The 13,954-nt window shown below is 37.4% G+C and overlaps 1 protein-coding gene across 1 annotated transcript; it reads right to left on the bottom strand.

The window, feature by feature from the left end:
• Positions 1–608: 608 nt before the first annotated feature.
• Positions 609–1,280, bottom strand: LOC145798036 (uncharacterized). The gene has a single exon (XM_082885488.1). It carries the CDS (start codon positions 1,278–1,280, stop codon positions 609–611), a length of 672 nt encoding a protein of 223 aa, XP_082741614.1.
• Between the last annotated feature and the right edge of the window lie 12,674 nt (positions 1,281–13,954).

Here is a 13,954-nt window from a genome sequence, read left to right on the forward strand (position 1 = left end):
CGGGGGTCCATTCAAATGCTTTGCCATGCCAAAGTGTGTGAAAAAATTGTCGGCAGCGATCTGAGGAATGGTTGATAAACCTATTGAGGACGGCGGCCATTCCTATTAACTTTTGAACTTCTTTGGCCGACTGAGGGGAGCCAAGTTCTAGAATTGCTGTGATCTGCCTTGGGTTGGCCTCTATTTTGCGATGGTTCACAATATAGCTGAGAAACTTGTCGGATTCGATGACGAATGCACATTTCGATGCATTCAGCTTCATCTTGTACTTTCAAAGAATGCTAAAGGTCTCTGTTAAATCGGCTAGATGGGCGTGCTTTTCCTTGGATTTCACCATGTCATCGATGTATACTTTCATGGTGCGACCGAGTTGTTCCTTAAATATGGTGGTAACCAACCTCTGGTATGTTGCCCCCACATTCTTCACTCTGAAGGGCATGACCTTGTAGCAATAGGTTACTCTTGGGGTGAGGAATGCGGTCTTTTCCTGATCCTTCGGATGCATGGCAATTTAGTGATAACCTCTATAGGCATCCAAGAAACTCATGTGCTGATGATGCGCCGTTGCGTCCACAGGTTGGTCGATTCTAGAAAGAGGAAAGCAATCTTTAGGACAAGCCGTGTTCAAGTCCATGAGATCTACACAAGCGTGCCAAGATATTGGACATCCACGTGGGATAAGTTACTTCAAGAATTGCCCTGGCATCAAGCAACCTGTCAACTTCATCAATAAAGGCCGATGCATGCTCCGCGGCTGACCATCGAATTTTCTGAATGATTGGTTTGACTTTTGGGTCGATGTTTAAACGGTGTTGGGCCACGATTGTATCTACCCTCGGCATTTCATATGGTGTCCAAGCAAATACATCGATGTTGCCAGGTAAGAAAGAAACCAGCTCGCGTCTTTTAAATTCGTTCAAGGAAGTGTCGATCATGAAGAATTTGTCAGGGTCCCCATTGAGATAGCATGCCTGTGTCGATTTCTGAGAGCCTCGAATTTGCTCAATGCCATATTCAGTTGGAAAGCAGAGTAGTTGATAGTAGGTGCTTGGCACAGCCTGTATAGCATGCAGCCAGGTTCTTCTCATGATAAGATTATATGGTGACGGTAGTTTGATGACCAGAAATTCCACGTCGATTGATTTGGTACCCGCCCGTACTAGTAGTGTGATTTTTCCCAAAGGGTACTCGGGGTTGGCGTTGAAGCCAAACAGTGAATAATCAGCTAGTAACAGATCCAAATCAGTGAAGCCGAGTTTAATGAATGTCTTTTGGTACATTATTTCTGAGGTGCTTCCTTGATCGATGAGGACACACTCGACCGTGAATCTGTTCACGCGTAGCTCGATGACAAGGGGATCAACGTGGGGGAGAGTTATTCTATCTAGATCGGTATCATTGAAGCTAATCTTGCCAGTTTCGTGGGGCAATTTGGCTGGTGTGATCGGCTTGGACAGGCTAAGGTGCAACTGAATTGTATGTACTTGGGCTGGTGATGGTAGATTTTATATCATGTGAATTACACCAAGTGGACGTGAATCTGGCCGTAGGGCCATCGTGTTTGGTGGATTGTTCTTTTGGATATGTTGCGCCAGCCGACCGTCTTGCACTAATGTAATATCTTTGTTCTATAGTATGCTAATTGGTCCTTAACATGAATATGATTATGTGTTTGATATGATTTTGTGTGCGATTATGTGAAAATATGTGGTTTTGAATTTCTATCTGTTCACTGTAGGAATATTTGTTTGATTGTCTGCTTTGGAAATTAAATTGAAGGCCCTATCGGCCACCGAAACCGAAATTGGTCGCGCCATTGTGATTGGCATAATTTTTAGAGCCTACGGTGAAGTTTAATTAAAAAATTGATTCAGACCAGATTAAATTGATTAAATTGATGAATTAGTATCCAATTTCTTCTTATTATTAAATTAGAATTAGTGGGGCTTTATATAAAGGGCCATATAAACTCTCATAGTTTCTTTTTGAGCTCAAAATCTGAGATATACATTTGAGAGGGTGAGAAGGCCGGCTATAGAGAGAAAGAGAGAGGGGGGAGAATTGTGCAATTTTGGCCTTGAAGTTTGATAACTTTGAAGCTATACTCAAGAATTTGCTATTGATTGGAGAAATTGAGCCTCTAGGTAGGTAATTGATCTTGAATTCAAGTTTGAATAATGGTCAAGAACATGGATTAAATTCATTATAAGGAAATTGAGTTGATTTTGTTGTATTTGAAGTCATGGAATGCATGCATGTGCATAATAGCCATGGATTTCTATAGTTGAGCATGAAAAATATGATCCATGTAGAATTGTGGCTAGAATCCATGCTTGTGACCACCATTTGTACAATTTGAGTTGAAATGGAAGTTATATCTCACATGCATGTACCATTCATAAGAAGTATGAGCTTGAATGCATGAAATTGTTATGTTGAAAGTGAATTTGGTGCAGATTGGGACATGCATGTGATTAATTTGTGAAATTGAGCTCCATTGTGTTGTAATTTGGTGTTGGTACCATGTTAGTATATGATTATGTGAAGTTTGAGCCAAAAGCATGCATCTAGAACCATTGAATGTCGAATTGGAGCTCAAGAACATGTTCTGGAAAGCCCAGAAAATTTGATGTCCGCTCGAGCGGGGAAACCGCCGCTCGAGCGTGAATTTCGTGCTCCCATTATTTTTGCAGACTTGGATGTCCGCTCGAGTGGGGAAGTTCACGCTCGAGCGGGGAGCTATGTAGACAGACCTTCAGCTCGAGCACCAGACTTCACGCTCGAGCGTAATTTTGATGTATCCAGCACTTTTGCAGACCTTATGGGTCCGCTCGAGCGGGGACCCTGTTTTCTGAAATTTTAAAAAGGCATTCTGAGTTTCGTTTTTCGTCCTCTTTCACTTCTAAGTACTCTTAGGCATGCATTAAGCATTGTAATTGAGTTAAAGAGATAAGAATGAAGCCTACAGAGGAAAATGTGAATTTAGAATAGATTGAATTATTTGTGACCCTTTTGTGTTCATAGAATGTGTAGGGTTGAGCTCCAGGGCAAATCAACCAACCGATTACTGTGAGTAATATCTTAACAAAGATATCTGAAATATGTTGTTGTCCAAATTACTTACTTCTATCTAAGTTTTATAAGTTCGTTGATTCGATTGGTGGACAATGTTGCTATGCCAAATGAATGAGCCAAAGGCCAGTTTGATCTGAATGATAGAGTGAATGGGTCAGAGGCCGTTTTGACAAGAATGAATGAATCGGCCAGAGGCCATTTTGACATGAATGAATGGGCCAGAGGCCGTTTTGACATGAATGAATGGGCCAAATGCTGTTTTGACATGAATGAATAAATAGGCTAGAGGCTGTTTCGACATGAATAAATGAATGGGCCAAAGGCCAGTTTGATACGAATAAATGAATCGGCCAAAGGCCAGTTTGACATAAATGAAAATATGAATTGGGCTCAAGGTCGTTTGAAGCATGTTGTTCTACATACCGTTTGTATAACTCCTTTATTTGATATTATTCATTGGGCTTTCGCTCACACTCATTTATGTGTTTGTAGGTAAGCCAAGAGAAGAGCCCCAGTGAAGTGTATGAGGAACAACAAAGGTTTTGAAGAGTCAGCCCTCGCATCTCACGCACGAGACCCGTCTTCGCCTTTTTGTCATTCTGTTTTATTTTGTCATGTGGGCGAAGTCTTTGAATATGTTGTATATAGTTTTCTTGGGTTGACTTAGACTTATATGATCCTGTATGTACAGAACCTTGTGTAGTACATATTGTGTTGTGAGTTATTAATATGCATATGTATGGTTTGTTATGATGTACCATGTAAGCACAGCTCTATGGACAAAGTTTTAAACTGCTTCCGTTTGGCCTCCATTAACTCTGTTAACATTCATTTGGTTTGGTTTGAGGCCGTAGGTAATCTCATGATTATTGGCCGATTATGTCCTCAACCCACGGGGGCGGGTTCAGGTCATGACAACTAACTTCTCTAGGTGATCCTTCAGTGCATAATAACTGTCAGTGTCGTGGCCATGGTCCTTGTGATATTCACATTGCCTATCCCTCCTTCTAGTATCAGGGGACCCCATTATCTTGGATGGCCACTTAAAAAACGAAAGATGCTGGACTTTAGATAGGATTTTACTAATCGGCTCTGCCAATTCTATATACTTCTTGTCTGAACGTCTGGTGCACCTGTTATCCACTTGATATTGTTCGTTTGAGCGGTGCGAACACTGCCCACTTGATCGGCGCGAATCACGTCGGTTGTCTCGTTTAGCCCGAATCCGAGGCTTAAGGCTCCTTAGTGGCACGACGCTTATCGGCTGAACCAGACTAGTTGGTGTCGATTTCATGACTTTCTGTACGGCCTTGACGCGAAGGGCATCGTCTTCCACCTTGCAGTACTCCTCAATTTTCTTCATTAGTGCCCATACTGTTTTGGGAGGCCATCTGGTCAACGAACTTCAGAGAGAGCTATCAGGGTGTAACCTCATCTTAAAGGCAGTAATGACCATGAAATCATTGCAGGCATCATCCACCAAGTTGAAACACTTCCAATAGCGCACCGAATACTCACGGAGGGTTTCTTCTGGCTTAATTTGCATCGCCCAGAGAGAGTCGACTTACTTTGGCTGAACCTCGTTGGTGATGAATCTTACCCCGAAGGATTTTTGGAGTTGATAAAAGCTTTTTATTGACACCGGCTCCAGTTTATAGTACTATCCGACGGCCAATGGTCCCAGGCTACTTGGAAACATTCGACATATGAGGGCTTCATCATCAGTATGCAACATCATCGCTTGCTTGTAATGACGAATGTGGTGCGTGGGGCCTGACTTTCTGTCTACAAGGTGAATGTCGGTGCTTTGAACTTTTTAGGCAGCACAGCCCTTGCAATGTGTCGTATGAAGGGTCGTGCCAGTTCACTTCATCCGAACCATCACTTCTTTCTCTTTGCCTGTGCCGTATATACAAACTTCCCTCGGATGAGTTGGATACATCAACTCACTCCTTCTTTCTGGGTTCCTGAGATGGTGAGTCGAAATCACTGCCACTATTATGTTTCTGATGTCGACGTCGTCGATCATCCTTCTTTTTCTCTGGTGATCGACTTCGGTCATGATGTGCAGCCTATTGAGATTTGGCTAACTCTAGGGCCAATTCCTTACGCAAGCGCTCGTTATTAGCCGCCATATCTTTCAGACAACGTTCGTTTCGTTTTGCTCGATCTATGATCTTTTGCATAGTCTCCTACATAAAGGTTGAGGGTGAGGTTTGAGCCACTAGGTCGAACCACTAGCCATTCGCGCGGTGATATTCTTCGGTCCAAGTATGTTTCTTGGAGTAACGTTGTCTCTTGGTGTAACTTCGTCAGCAACGAGCGATGGATGATCTGTCACACCTGCCATGAATGCACTTGAGTATTCCCATAGACAGCGCCAATTGTGGTAATCTGGTTTGGAAATACTCTTTGATCTAAACAGACGACCTTAATCCTCTAGTTGCTACCTGAAATGGAAATGAACACTCTGGTCGGGGGGTGCCGGAATTAGCACTCCGACAGACAAATCAGTATTCTCTCAAGTTTTCTTATCTCGCAAGTTATCTTTTTTTTTTTTTTTACATACCCCACTTTGGCTGATGTTCCTCTTTTTTATATTGTTCTCTAGGGACCCACTTTCTCATCATCACCTTTCACTATCACATCTGGGACCCCCAGATGTGCCAAAAGCTTTTCGGCATATTTGGCCCGTGGGAAAGATTTTACTCGGCCTTGGTCTTGTTCAGATGGGTCTAGTCATGCCGAATTATCCTCACCAGTCTTCTCGGCGTCCTGTTTGAGCAGCTCACCTGAGCGGTCACTTTTATTCGGCCCCACACTTGCATTTCTCCTGCAATAACAATGAGTGGAAGTTTTTTTGACAATCATAACTCCATGAGATGAGAGGACTACAACAGTAAAAGCTTAGAAAAGGTTCATAACTTTGATGGTGTTTTTAGCTCAGAGAAGATTAGCCTTGTAAGGGTAAGTTCCTTGAAAAAAAATAACAAAAATTGTGCGTCATTTTTTTAGGCCTGAACTCCCAAACATTTGACCAGGAACACAGATCTGACCATTGTTTATTTGTTTAGGAATAGGTAATCGAACATTTCTTATTTGTTCAAGAATAGATAACCGAAGCAGCAGCAGAAGTAGACAAACAAAGGGGATCAGACCACCCTTGAGTGGTCGACCGAACTGACCGGTTGACCGGGAGGTGAAATCCTACCCAGTTTTGCTCACATAGAGAGCATACAAGTACAGTGAGGCCATGGATGAATAACAGAAAATCAACCAAAGAAATATAAAACTGGATTGTCTTGTGTGTGTGAAAAGAGGTAATAATAATAAAAAAAATCAAACAGATTAACAAATCTCATAATGAAACAGAGAAAAAAACTTCTTAATTACCACAATTTTTTTTTTACTGGTTTTGGGAGGTTCTACCGTCGTGGGTTTTGTTAAGGTTTTGGGAGAGGCTTTTTGGGGTGTGAGGGGATGTGCATTTTAATGGGTGTAATGTTTTTACAAAGATAATTTTAGTATTATCTAGTAGAGAAAAGAAATTTTAAAAGTTTTAAAATATATAAGTAGGGTCCAAAAAATTAAGAGGTATAAAATAATTGATGGGATACTAATAATAACACTCAATAAAAATCATCCCATGCTCCTATACCTTGGCCAATACCTGAAAAACATGAACAAATAAAACAACAACAACAACAACAACAACAATAATAATAATAAATGATAAAGATAATAGTATGCCCATAATAATAATCATAATATATGGTGTGAGTCGATTGATAATTATAAGATTAGATTTGATCACAATTAATAAGTTACAATTGACAGAAAAATAAAATATAGTATCAACAATGTTACAATTTATCCCTTCTTTTATCAGTGTTATTTTTATTTATTTATTTATTTTTAACATTATACGAAATTTAATATCTTAGATAATGATCCCAAGAGTGAATTTTGACAAAGAGATTGGCGTCGTCAAGAGCTTCCTCATCTACGCATTGACAATATCTTTCTTATCCCTATTTCTTGTTCTTTATGTGGACTAACAATGATCAAGGACTGTTACTCATCAAATTTAACCTCGGAATATCAAAATGATTCGTATTCACCGATACAAAAACTTGAAGTACTCTTTTCTATTTCCATAACCAAACACACCACCTCATCATTACTCTCACAACCAAACAGTAGTGTCTACTATACCTAGCCATTAGGGGTAAACAGCGGATATTCCGATTCGCTCAAACCAACCGACCCAATCCGATTTGTCGCATTTTAGACGGATACTCGATGACGAGCGGACCATTGCGGATTGATTTTTTTCAATCCACCTAATTTCGGACGGATGACGGAGTGAGGTTTCTTTGGCCGCAACCGAACTGCCAAACCGCAAGCACCCTAGTAATTTGTAAGATTTTGTGTTTCTAATTTATTTAGATATTCTGTTTGTACTTTCAATTGAAAAAGAATTTAGATATTATGTTGTGTTTTCAATTTGTTTTCAATTTGGAAATCCATTTATCAAATGACAAAGGTTGATATTTGACATTTTTTTGTGGAAAATATAAGATTTAATGTTGACATTTTTTTAAAATAAATAAAATTAAATAGTTTTTTAATAAAAAAAAAGAAATGAAATAGTTTTGATAATGCATGATTTTCTTATATGTATTTATTATTGTTATTTGAAAATTTATTTGATAATCTTTTGGTTATGTTGAGTTGGTTTATTATCCAAAAAAAAATGTTGAGAAGTTATTGTATTATGTTCAAAATTTGTAAAAATTTAAATCGCCAAACCAATTCATATCAATCTGCCAATCCGCTAATTCGCTCAATCCGTATCCGTCAATTTGGCGGATAGATACAGATTAATTTTTTTCAATCCGCCCATCCAATGGACAAATGACAAATTAGAGATTTTCTGCCTGCAATCGAACCGCAAACACCCCTAATACTCATTTCACCTCTTTCCCTCTAATAAGTTATCCCCATTCCATTACGAAATAAACATTATACAAATGTATGCATACGGTGCATTTTAGCATTTGGGTCTACGCGATACACAGTATTTGATTTTTTAATTTTAGGATAAATTATACCGATAATTTTTACATTTTACCTTTTATGTCATTTTGATTCTTACACTTTCAATTAGTTCAATTTGACATTTAATTTTAGATTTTGTGTCAATTTAGTTCAATTGATAACGCTGTTAATATTTTTTATGAAAAATTATCACTAAATTGGTTGAATTTAACTTATCGAGTTGAATAAATTTATAATTTTGCCTTGAAAAATATGACATATATCACTTATATGCATATTTTTCATTAAAAAAATGCTAACAATTGTAAGCCATTGAATTAAATTGAAACAAAATCATAAATTTATGGTCAAAATCGAGTCAATTGAAATTATAAAGACCAAAATTGCATAAAGACTATGAGAGTAATTTGCCCATAATTTTATTTTTTTCATACTAGTGTAATTGCTAGATAAAGTTAAATATTTTGAGAAATTATATTGCTGTAGTAAATTTTATTGAAAATTAAAATTATGCGACAGTTTTGCCAAGTGAATTGTGTATGTTATATAATAAAATAGATATAAATTGCCATTAAGGGTGCGGTTAGAACTCAGAGCTCGTGGTATTTCCTAACGACAAGAACCATGGATGCCACGCCATTCAGCTGTGAAGAATATTGTACAAGAAAATATTTTTTTGAGAAAAATGAATTAAAAGAAATGAAAGGAAAAGGCAACAAAAATGATTTGCTTTCTTGTCAACTGTTCAATTTACAAATAAAAAAATATTTGAAAAAATAAATTATATACAAACAATCTAAACTTTCTCGTAATGCATAATCCTGTACTTTTTACGGGAAAGTATTTGAAGAAAATAGTTATGGTGAGATCTATATTTTTCCCGCAACAATTGAACACAAGTATGTCCTTTATTTTTTCCGTTAGTTGGACGCAACAAAAGAATCATACAACCATATATGTGTTAAAAAAATTAGTATATTTAGAATGACTTTTTAGTTTTTTATGAAAATATGTGTAAAAAGTAAAAAGAAAAAGAAATATTTGACTTTTTGATATAAGTTATAGACTTTTTAATTTTTTTAATAATTTTAGATTTTTAAGCTAAAAGTGTTGCATGCCAAACGAGACCTTAATATTCATTAGGAATAAAAAATAAATATTAAAAAAATTTGAACTCTCATATATATATTTCACATATTTTAACATATATATTTTTTTGTTTTATATATATATATATACCGATATTATGGACAACTCCACATTTTCCACTATAAAAAAACCTTTCTTAAAACCTTAAGAAAGATAATTGTAATTTTTGTGTGTGGATATAATTAATAACATCTTAGATCATGCAATTGTCAGACTAATGTTGGGGGGAAATTACTCAACATTTTTGAAATATCACGTGTCTGTACTCCTTAATTAATCATCATTAAATATGTTCCTCATGTTCTCCAATCATCCAACATAATATCTCACCTACCCACCTTTCACCAATCGTAATACTATAGGATACTACGTGTTTATACTTTAGGATTACTGATTAATTACCTCATCTTGGGATTGGAGTGTTGCAGATGGGCTCATCTCCCTCACTGTTGGCTGCAATTGATACAAAAGTACATATAGTCAATCCACTGAGTCAAACGCAACAAATGCATGCATGTAAGGGTATAAATATCGGTCAAATACAACAAATATTTAGATTTTGAATTTTTAATATCGATATTTATTGATATATTAATTAATATTGTTTGATATTGATCAATACACAACTATATCGTTTGTACTGATATATATCCTAATTCCATTATTTAAAACTGTCATGCATAAATATGATTTGATGGCTAAAAAATGTGAGAAAACCAACCTAAGCATGTGAGGAGCAACTGTATTTTGGGCAAGCTTTGTCCAACACATCGAGCACCATTTCTATGGTTGGACGACCTTTGCTTAATTTGGCAACACATAACACTCCAATTAGTAACATGGATTCAAAGTCTACACCGTTCACATTTCCATTCAACCTTGGATCTTCAAGACATTTCCCCGTACTAACATCCTTTGCATGCGCCACAAAGATTTTTTTATGAAATTACTAACTTTGTGAGTTTTTGTGATCGAGACAGAGGAACAAAAAAAATTAGAGACAGATGATCTTGGCCTCGGCCTCATGTTGTAAGTTTGTCGAATCATTGTAATTATGCACATATATATACACACACTAGATGTTAGCACATACATTGTTTTGTTTCCACACACACTAGATGTTAGCACATACATTGTTTTGTTTCTTCCCTTTCTCATATGTATGTGTGTGTGTATATATATAAGGTATGCATATCATATAGGTAGGTGTCATATGAAAATTAAGTGTGGTACAAAAATTTAATATACCAAACTTTTAATTGTTCGGCAACAAAATTTTGAATGTAGATGAATGGAATTTTTTTTTTGTTTTGAAGAAATCAAAATTAAAAACTAAAAACAAAGGCAAACACATAGACGTAAGTTGAGCATAAGAAAATGAGTGAAATAACTTGAAATTGACATTCACACCAATTTCAACGTTTACATTATATATAAGTGGTGGGTGCTCTTAATTTTATATCTTTATTTTAGAACAGATTGCTGAATAATGTAAGTTAGTTTTAAAACTAATTAGTAATATCTATTCTATTATCAATTGGTGAAGTTTTGTTTTCAATTTCAAAAAAGGGTAACTATATTTCAGTGGGAGAAATTTTTATTTATTTTTTATACAAACATGGAGGGGTTTAAGTCACACTTGTACCCTCACAACCTTTCACTTGCACCCCATCACAAAATCACTTACACCCTATATGTTTTTGTAAATTTTATTTTATTTTATTTTATTTGTCTATCCCACTATAAATTCTCCCTTCAAAAAATGTACACAGCAACAACATGATTTTTCTAAATATTTAATTGGATAAATTACATTGACCTTAACTGAGGCTTGGAGAAAAATACAAGCTCAACAGTTTTGGTATAATTACATTGACTTCCCTTTTTGTAAGGCTCAAAAGAATGGAACTAATGTAGAATATACATACATATATATATATATATATATATCTATATATAAAGCTTTCCCTCCAGTCTTTTTGGGAACATTCTTGACCATGTTCGATTCTAGGTTTAGTGATGAGACTAGTTTTGAATTAAATTTCCAGTTGTGGGATTTGCTAAGGGTTAATTTTAATTTCTGGAAATATAGAAAGTGATATTTTGTTGTATTTTTCAGAAATGGCAACCGTCATCAATGATGCTGCTACTGTTAATGTTGGTGGGGATTTGAACCCCAGGGCAACTGACTTGCCAACCCGAACTGTGACCTCTGTGGTCAACCCTGGTGTTACTTGGGCTGTTGCTGGAGGACTGCTCAGTCACCATAAGCGCCCAGAGAAATTTGCTGGAGTGAACTTCAAGAGATGGCAATAAAAGGTGTTGTTCTACTTGACCATGCTGAACCTTGCAAAGGTTTTGAGCAAGGATCCTGTAGCTGTGGAAGAGAATGAGTCAGACAAGCAGAAAGTCATGGCACTTGACACATAGAAGCAGATAGACTATCTTTGTCGGAACTATGTGTTCCACAGCTTAGCAGACTCACTCTACAGTGTGTTTTGCCCGAAGAGCTCAGTAAAGGAGTTATAGGAATCTCTGGACAAGAAATACAGGGCTGAGGATGCCAAGGCAAAGAAATTTGTCGTTGGCCGGTTCCTGGACTTCAAAATGGTAGATTCAAAAACTGTGATAAGCCAAGTCCAGGAGTTCCAAGTGATCTTACATGAAATTCATGCTGAGGGGATGCCTTTGAATGAGTCATTCCAAGTTGCTATGATCATTGAGAAACTTCCCAATGGTTGGAAGGACTTTAAGAACTAGTTGAAGCACAAGCGCAAGGAAATGTCAATTGAAGAGTTGGTTGTCCGACTCCGGGTTGAGGAGGATAATAGAAAGAATGGAGGGAGTACCTCCTTTGTGAAGGCCAACATCATTGAGCATGACAAATCTTCTAGGTGAGGAAGAAGGCCCCTATGAACAAGGGCTCAAAGCTGGGGCCAAGGGGTGGTGTTGCAAAGAAGCTGGCATACAAGCCGCAGAAACCTAGTTATCGATCTTAGGGAAATGCTACAACTGTGGTAGCGAGGGGCATCGGGCTAGTGGCTGCCGCAAGCAGAAGAAGCCATACAAGACCAAACCTTGTGCTCACATGGCAAATATGCAAGAGCACTGCCATGATAAGAATGATATGCACTTGTCTATCGTGATCTCTAAGGTGAATTTTGTGGGTTCAAACCCAAGAGAATAGTGGATTGATATTGGGGCTACACACCACATCTGCTCTGAGAAGAAGCTGTTTACAACTTTCGAGCCGATTACAAACGGTGAGAAGTTGTTTATGGGGGATTTTGCTACCTCAATTGTTGAGGGAAAAGGAAAGGTGGTCCTGAAGTTGACCTCAGGAAAGGAGCTGACCTTGAACGAAGTCCTGTATGTTCCGGATATTCGTAAAAATCTTGTCTTGAGGTCTCTTCTCAACAAACATGGTTTTCGCATGGTCTTTGAGTCCGACAAGGTCGTTCTGACCAAGAGCGGAGTGTATGCGGGTAAGAGATATATGTTGGGGGGTATGTTCAAACTCAATGTAATGACTCTTATCCCAAAGATGAATAAAGATGCATCTTCTTCTGCTTACATGCTTGAGTCTTCCAATTTGTGGCATGGTAGACTAGGACATGTGAACTTTGAATCTTTACGTAGATTAATCAAGTTAGATCACATACCATCTTTTAAGATTAATCCGAAACACAAGTATGAAACTTGTGTTGAAGCAAAGTCGATAAGATCTTCGTTTCATTCTATTGAAAGAAGTTCAGAGTCGTTGGACTTAGTGCATAGTGATGTGTGTGACTTAAAGTTTACACAATCACGTGGTGGCAATAAATACTTCATCACTTTTGTTGATGATTGCACTAAGTATTGTTATATGTATTTGCTCAAAAGTAAAGATGAGGCTATTGACAAGTTTGTTCTTTATAAAAATGAAGTTGAAAATCAATTAGGCTACAAGATTAAGGCTTTAAGAAGTGATCATGGTGGTGAGTATGAATCACCATTTATTGAGATTTGTGCTCAATCTAGGATTATCCACAAACCACGACACCTTATTCTCCTCAGTCAAATAGGATTGCTGAGCGAAAGAATAGGATGCTAAAGGAGATGATAAATGCAATGCTGATAAATTCTGGATTGCCATCTAACTTGTAGGGGGAAGCAATTCTCTCTACGAATTACATTCTAAATAGAATCCCTCGGAAGAAAATAGACAAGACTCCATATGAATTATGGAAAGGCCGCAAGCCTTCTTATAATTTTCTACGAATGTGGGGGTGTCTTGTAAAAGTGGTGGTACTTACACCCAAGCGGGTTAAAATAGGTTCGAAAATCGTGGATTGTATATTCATTGGTTATGCACAGAATAATAGTGCATATAGGTTTCTTGTGCACAAGTCTGATATTTCAGATATCCACAAGAATACCATAATGGAGTCAAGGAATACGTCTTTCTTTGAAGACATATTTCCTTGCCGAACCAGAGGAGTGGATCAAAGTTCTGAGAATGAACTTGAAGATGATCAAGATGATGATCGAATAGATGATCAAGATGAAAAAGCAAATGAACCAAGAAGAAGCAAGAGGGCTAGGACTGCCAAGTCCTTTGGTCCGGACTTCTTGACTTATATGTTAGAGGGAGAACCTCGAACTTTCCAAAAAGCTGTGACTTCACGTA

The sequence above is a fragment of the Camellia sinensis genome, chromosome 8 (assembly GCF_055761805.1).
Source record: "Camellia sinensis isolate YWXY chromosome 8, ASM5576180v1, whole genome shotgun sequence".
Lineage (NCBI taxonomy): Eukaryota > Viridiplantae > Streptophyta > Magnoliopsida > Ericales > Theaceae > Camellia > Camellia sinensis.

Bases quoted from the DNA above. Each gene is read 5' to 3' on its own strand.
- LOC145798036 (XM_082885488.1), bottom strand. From the start codon at position 1,280: ATGTACCAAAAGACATTCATTAAACTCGGCTTCACTGATTTGGATCTG.